The 8211-nt window shown below is 42.2% G+C and overlaps 1 protein-coding gene across 4 annotated transcripts in view; it reads right to left on the reverse strand.

The window, feature by feature from the left end:
• The window catches only part of SLC37A3 (solute carrier family 37 member 3), a 41225-nt gene that overhangs the window by 32591 nt on the left and 423 nt on the right, over nt 1-8211 (reverse strand). For all 4 annotated transcript variants that reach the window (XM_070617900.1, XM_008526790.2, XM_070617902.1 and 1 more), the window contains exon 2: nt 197-358. In XM_070617900.1, the coding sequence (XP_070474001.1) occupies nt 197-285 (89 nt within the window). In that variant the 5' untranslated portion in view covers nt 286-358. The remainder of the gene's footprint in view (nt 1-196; nt 359-8211) is intronic.

The raw sequence follows: 8211 nt of genomic DNA on the forward strand, positions 1-8211 counted from the left end.
CAGACATTGCCAAATATGGGCAAAATAACCCTCGAGAACTCCTGCACAGAGCTATCAAAAAGAGTAAGAGGAAGAACAGCCTACTTCACGATAAGCCCATGCCAATCACTGCATTAACCACTGGCCGTGCAATAAATATCTCCCTCAAAAGGAAAAAACAAAAATAACAGGAGATCAGAGTTAGCAACCCACTTACCTGAAGAAGGTGAGCAGGAAAACGACGATGTGGTGATGGCTGAACCGGGACAGCAGAGTTCCTCTCTGAAAAATATTTGGCCAGCCCATGTTCTTCCTGACCTTCCTTCCCACCTTCGACCTTAAAGTTTGGATAGTGAATGGTTTACATCATTTCTTCTTTCTGGAAAGACAAAACACATTATTAACATTACTCAAAATAGACAGATTATAAAAAACTGAATTACTTAGACTTATAAACAGTCAGCATATAATCAGACCCTAAAAAAAAAAATCACATGGGCTATTTGACACCAGAAAACCAGACTGATAATTACATTTTATAGCTAGTAGCTAGTCCTTTAAGAAGAAATCCTTGACAAAAAATTACATCCTATTAGAAAGAACTCTCATACAAACTGATAAGAAAATTACTAGTTCTGACAGAAAAATGAGCAAAGGAAATGAATAGACGACTCAGAAGACATGAAATGGCTATTAAACTTATCAAATATAAGTTCCAATCTCAATAGTAACCTGAGACATGCTAATTAAGATAAGAAAATGTTTGCATAGTTAAAAAAGACTGTGCTCAACGCAGCTCAAGGTCGAATGACTCCTGAACTCTCCTCCCGCCGCTGATGGAAGTGAAAATTAGCACATTGCAGGAAGACAACCTGGCCCTGTTCATCAAGAGCCTCTGACACAAAAACTCAATTTCCACGGATCTATTCCTAAAGAAATAAAAGATGCAGTCAGGTCTATAAACAAAAGTAGTTTTCGGTGTCAAAGGAGCTTTTTTATATTAAAGAAAAGAACTTTGTGTTGGTCATAAGAGAATAGGGGAAAGAGCCAAGGCCACTCTTGTGCCATCTCTTTCCACTACCTCCTCTCACCTCTCCTTCATCCTCTCTGAAAACAGCATCCTCACTCTGAAACCCAAGATTAAGTATAACGTGAGCATCTAAATGTCACGTCTCCAGTTATGAGTCTGCAGAAACAACCTAAACATGCAAGGAGGGGAACAATTAAATAAATTATGATCTATCCATATGGCTAAATACTAAGTAATTATTTGACATGATGAATTAAGGCCTTTTAATAACATGAGAAAATGTCAAGTGAAAATAGTGGGAGATGACACAAATATATCAATCAACTCTATGTTTACATAATATTCACAAATAAATAAGGAATATACTAGTTGTCTCCGGTAGTGGGATTATGGGTACTTTTAATGTTCTATATAGTTTCCTAAAAATTCTACAATAAACATGTAAATTACTTTTATAATCAGGAAGGGAAACATCCACAGCAGTGGAAAAGTCCTAAAATTTATCTGCATATTAGGAAAAACATTTAATAAGCAAAATGACTTGTATTATAAATATACTACAATAGTCAAGGTAGGGGAGTCAAGAGCTCCCAGTACTAACATTAGCAATCACAGGGCTTTGCCCTCAAGGCTGGGTTCCCTGTAACTGCCACCATTCTGCTGTTTTCATTAGCCACAGCTTGGTAGATCTCCCAAACATTAAATGCTGAGAGACCAGCCAAAAGGCCATTCTTGAAACTTCTAGATAAAAGGAACAAAGTTGAGGCGGTTAAACTATACTACAAACATTATAGTTGTTTCACGTACTGGCTGTGAGCCCTTAGTTACAAGTCAATCTGTATGAATCACAGATGGTAGTCTATAAAACGGCCAGTCTCTTCAGAGAGTTGTGAGACTAAACTAAACAACGTATGTTAGGTACTAAGACAATTATTTTAGCAACTGATCTGCCTAGGATTAATCCCACATCAGTAAAATGTAGCTGATTTCATTTAATCCTTCTTCCTGAAAAACATTAACAAAATTATGAGGGGCCAGCCTGGTGGCGTAGTAGTTAAGTTCACATGCTCTGCTTCCGCGGCCAGGGGTTCACAGGTTCGGGTCCCAGCTATGCACCAACACACCACTCATCAAGCCATGCTGTGGCGGTGTTCCACATACAAAATACAGGAAGACTGGCACAGTGTTAGCTCAGGGCCAATCTTCCTCACCAAAAAAATTATGAGCCAAGTAAGACTATAAAATTCCACTCACAAAATCTAAGTAAACTTTCTGTCTGTAATTCTAGGAGGCTACAAAACCAAGAGCTATTAGCGTTACTACTAAATTTACCTCCATCCCCCAAATTAAACATGAAATCCAAGTGGAACAACCCAGGGCTTTAACCATTCTTTATAAATCATAGCTCTCTGAATTGAACACATTCACAACTCAAAACACTGTACTTCATGAGAGGAAAGGGTATGGGTTATGAAAGTCTATGATTTATCAGATAATAATTCCAAAAATGTACGCTCCAACAGATTGGGATTCCATTGCTTTGGCAAAAATGGTTGTGCATTTCAGGGCTGCACAGTTTATACTAATGGCTTTAAATGACTACCAAGCTGTGGGAGACCATCTGGATTGAGTTTCTAAATAAACCCCCTTTTCCTAAGCTACAGTGATGGGAGAGAAAAGGCTTAATAAGTACATTGGGAAAATACTTCTAAACATTCACTGGCTGTTGGCAGAATGCCATTTAAAATGAATACTATTACAACATCTGGTCCTATGTAATTAGAATAATTATTAATAATGCCTTACACTTACCTCCCCTGCATCACAGAAGTGATTTCTAATCACCTGTGAGCTCTGGGACCCTGGGGAAGCACAGAGAGCTTCTGCCGAGTCTGAATCCGTCAAGCCCATCCTACTTTCTGAGGACCACTTTCTTTCCTGCTCTAAACACAGACTGAACTAATGTCTAACATTTTTTAAGTGTATGTAAATGCTGTTATAATTAATAAAACCAAAATTCATTGAAGTGTTTCTGAATTCACAGTAGCTTGTCATTTAGTATTTTCTCAATTGATGGATACTGAATACTGATCAAGTAAGAACAAGAATTTCCTAAAAAAAAAAAAATCTTACTAAAAATAAGATCCTTGCCCTCAGAAAGGATCCAGAATCATTGAGCCACACTCTACTTTTCAAAGCAAGTTCATAATCACTAATTCATCCGATTTGTAATGAAGCTTTCTGGGGTCCTGGAAGATCAACCACACAACGTATTTTCCAGAATGGAACAATCCATATTATGCGACAGATGCTGAATGAAAGATGGCTTCACATGTAACCTGTCCAGACAGAAGGCAATCTCCCCCTTACAAAACAATGCCTTGGAACACAAAACATTACAAAATTTTCACTTTCGTTTTTTTTTTTTTTTTGAGGAAGATTAGCCCTGAGCTAACATCTACGGCCAATCGTCCTCTTTTTGCTGAGGAAGACCGGCCCTGAGCTAACATCCATGCCCATCTTCCTCTACTTTATACATGTGACACCTACCACAGCATGGCTTGCCAAGCGATGCCATGCCCGCGCCCGGGATCCGAACCAGCAAACCCTCGGCCGCCGAGAAGCAGAACGTGTGAACTTAACCACCACGTGATCAGGGTGGCCTCAAAAAATTTTCACTTTCTGTAGATATTTAGAGTCCATTCCAACGCAAATATAATAAGATTTAAAGTTGTCTTGTATTAGGAAAATTTCGGGAAAATATACAACAAGGTAGAAAGGGGAAAGATGGGTAGAAAAGGAGACAGCACATCTGAAGCAACTGGCACCCCATGCCCATTGTGCCCGTCCACCTCATCTGACACAGGCTTCATTCCACCCCAATCCTTCTTACCATGCTCTCTGGAAATGAGATACGCAGTTAATAAACCCTCTCTATCATTACCCTCTTCTGAGAGCTCCTTGCCTTTCTTGCCTTAGCGGCCTCCTGCCTACCCCTAGATAGCCCTGCCTCCTCTGAGGTCTCTCTCTCAAGGAGCAGCAAGCTTTCTTCTCACAACCACTTTTCCTCCTTGCAAGACCCCAGCTTCTCTGAAACACACACCCCAGGCTTTACTGCCCACTGCCCCTCACAAGCATCATCTACTGATCTCCGGTCCCTCCCCCTGCAGACAGCTCCTGCCTCACTGTGCCCCCACCCCCGCCCCGGCTTCTGTCTCATTTCAACATCCAGGTGGGTCATCCATCAGTTCCCGTCCTCTTCACCACCGATCTCTTCCTCCACCCCACAATAAAAACCCACAAGGTCAAAACATGATCCTTGTCATCACCAGTAGTTGCATGACCTCCCAAACCAGATTTCAAACATTCTACTTTCCTTCCAGAAATCTGTTTACCTTCATAATTTCACTCCCAACAGTCATTTTACCTCAGCAAGGCTCCCAATTCAGTCACCTCACCATTTTTTTCCATTATCCATTACCCTCCTCTTGTCCTCACTTCCTTCTTTAACGAACTTAGAATCAGAACTATCCCCCTGATAGGCCTTTTTTCTTGCTTGCCTCTGTCTTCCTTTCCTGTGCCCAAGCAGTTGCGTTTTGCTAGAGAAAAAAATCACACAAGCAGGCTGATTTCACTTTTTAGATTCAAAACCACAAACCACAAAAGGCATGCAACACTGCCCGGCAAGTCTAAACTTCCCTAATAATTCTGCTTTGTCAACCTCTAAGACAACTATTTCACACTCCTCTCTTTAAATTCCCAGCACCTCTCTCTCTCCTCTTTCATCTACTACCATGGTTTCCCGCCAATGACTCCCACATCTATAGCTCTAACTCAGACCCTCCAGGGTCCCCAACAATATGGCCAATATACCACTTATTATCCCTCCATGTGTCTAAAACAGAATTCTTCATCTCCTCCCTCCAAACCTATTCCTCCCCCAGCATTCCTCACTTCAGCAAATGGTACCACCATTCCTCCAAGTTGCCCAAGATAACTAAGACTTACCCTTCATTTCTCCTTTTCTCTCAGTTTCTACATCCAACCCTTTACTAAGTCCAGTCTTTTTTACCTGCAAAACATATCCCAAACCCATCCTCTTCTCTCCACGCCCACTGCCACCACTAAGATAAACCACCTGTACCTCCCACCAAGCCTACTGCAACAGCCTCCTGCAGGGTTCACTATCTCTACATCTACTTTTCCAGCCCCCATCATTCCGCACACATCAGCCAGAAAGATATCTTAAGATATAAATCAGCTATCATTCCTCTGCTTAAAATGCTCTGACGGCCTCCCAAGACTCAGATAAAAACATAAAGGTTTTGGGGCTGGCCCCGTGGCTGAGTGGTTGGGTTCGCGCGCTCCGCTGCAGGCGGCCCGGTGTTTCGTTGGTTCGGATCCTGGGCGCGGACATGGCACTGCTCATCAAACCACGCTGAGGCAGCGTCCCACATACCACAGCTAGAGGAATCCACAACGAAGAATATACAACTATGTACCGGGGGGTGTTGGGGAGAAAAAGGAAATAATAAAATCTTTAAAAAAAATAAATAAAAAATAAATAAAGGTTTTGCCATGGCCTCCAAAACCTGTCTACCCCAGCCCTCTGTAGTAAAGAAGGAAGGCGAAGGGGCAGGGAGCAGGAGAGCTGACGGCTGGGGTTGGTGGAAGGAGGGTAAGGACGAAGGAGGGGACTGCCTGAGCAATGACTGGAGAGGTTGGGTTTGGTTTTAATTATTTTATTAATTTTCAATAGGTAATATACACATAAGGTAGAAAATTCAAAAGACACCAAAGGGTATATAGTGATATCTCCCTCCCTGTTCTCAAGACACCCTGTGCTCCTACCAGTTTCTTTTGCATTCTTGCAGAAGCTATACCTGTGCATACCTTCCAGGCGTAGCCCCTCACACTCCCATATACACAAACGGGAGCACCCAACACACATCATTCTGCACCTTTTTTTCCTCACTTCTCTGAGGTCAGAGGTTCACCCACATGTGCACCTACAGAGCTCCCACATTTCAGTCTCCAACCGACCATCTGGGTGATTTCCAGTTCTTTGCCAGTACACACCATGAGGAGCACATTTCCTTTCTACTCTTTGCCCATCTCGCTGCCCACCCTCACCAGCACCACTCCTCCACACTCACTACAACCTCCCCCACACCTAATCCCTTTCTTGTCCTTGAAACCACCAAGCCCTTTCTTGCTTTGAGCCTTTGCGATTGCTGTTCCACTGCCTGACATGCTCTTCTGGTTCTCTGCAAACGGCTGGCTCTTTCTTTTTCTTGGCTCCTCCTCAAATGTCATCTCCTGGAGAGGCCTGCCCTGACTGCCCTATCTAAAATGTCGCCCTCAGCTACTACCTCTCTCGTCTTCGTCTGTTTCCTCCCTTCACAGCATTTCTCCCAATCTAATGATCTGGTTTCACTGCTTACACGTTTACTGTTCACCTGTAAGCTCCGTAAACGCAGTGGCCTCCTCTGTCTTAAGTACACAGCACACCCCCAGCACCTAGCAGGGCATTTAGAAGGATCAATAAAGACGTTCTGAAGGAATGAATTCCTTGACTGAAGGCCAAGACTGAATGCTTTCAAAGTGCCAGACTCTGTGCTAGGTACTTGCCAGGCATTATTGCCTTTCGTTCTCACAACAGCTTACAGAGGAGAAAACAGACTTTAGAAAGTACTATCTCCTAAGAGATGAAGCAAGCATTCAAACCCAGACCTCACCCTAGACTCCATGTTATACTGTATGAGAGGAGAGGTTAAAATATAAAATATCCCAGTAATTAGACATATCTCACCTTAAACTTAAAGGTATAAATCTAGGATAGAAAAAAACATACCTGATTAGTAATAGCAGTTCTCTTGTACAAACGAGAAGGGCATTAGATGGGCAATTACTTAACCCCCCAGACTTTAGTTTTCATGTTTACAAAGTAAAAAGATTATGTGTATTCAAACTAGAAAGAGGTAGGTGGAAAAATATTAGATAGTTGAGCTCACCTATTTTGACTATATTGCGTACGTTGTAATTTAGCCCCCAATGCTCGACACTTACACAAGGATCTTTTTATCCCACATTATCTCACTGGAAGCTGTTTGCCTGTACCACATAAATCCTTTTATTCAACACTCAAGCCTTTCTGTAATTTTCCTCTCCTCTTAAATTGTTTCATTACCACAGATGTAAAATACCTACCACTTATCTGTAAAATTCTCTCATCTTATTCCAGGGTTTCCAAAACTACATTCTTCCTACCTATTTTGAAAACATTCCAAACGCTAGTTTTCAAGATAAAAACCTTTCTCTCGCCCAGCCAAAGGACATCTACTCAAGCCAACAGTCATTGCTGTGACATTTTACTATCACTGATGAAAGGGACAAATGAGGACCTGAAACAATGAATAATACACTTGATCCTAACAGCTGGTGAGCAACAAGACCCGGCATCGACTTGAATTTTATAAAAGTATTGTTTCAGGATTATTTTCTAGGGCAGACACCGGAAATTAAAGGTTAAGAGAAGAATGAAGTCATCTGAAGCCACGTGTAGCCCACAAAAAGGCGTTAAAGTTCTAGTTGGAATCCAAGACCCTCCACTTAACTTCTTTGAGCCTCAATTTCCTCATTTAAGGATTAAATAAGATCATTTATAGAGAGTTCCTAGCAAAGAGGCTGGCACACAGTAAACATCCAACAAATGGGAAAGAAAGAATTCACCACCAAGCCACTGAAGAAAGAAGGTGGCAATTAAGAGTCACGTTTTGCTCACCCCAGGAACATATTCTTCTCCCTAAGAACATTTCAGTAAAAGTTACCACGAGATCAACTACAGTCTTGTATTTCAGGAAAACACGAAAACCCTGTGCACACATTCCCATTACTCCCTGTCGAAAGTGAGAATAAACAGACCACATTCTGTAGATAAGAATCCTGAGGGAATGACGAATAAGCAATCTGACCAACTTCCTTGACTGAGACCATGGGTAGTTACCAAAAAGCAAAACCCAGTTATTCCCGAAGACCCTTCTCCCTCTTTGGCCTCAGTACATCCTTTCCAAAAGCTTCCCCACCACACCTGAAAAGTATCCCTTCCCCTGGTCTACACTACAAGCTCTTTTCTTGCACAAAGCCCCCGCCGCCGCGCTGGCGCGGGCCCGGCCGCCAGCTTCCCCCGGGGTCCTCCCGGA

This window comes from Equus przewalskii, chromosome 4 (genome assembly GCF_037783145.1).
Source record: "Equus przewalskii isolate Varuska chromosome 4, EquPr2, whole genome shotgun sequence".
NCBI lineage: Eukaryota > Metazoa > Chordata > Mammalia > Perissodactyla > Equidae > Equus > Equus przewalskii.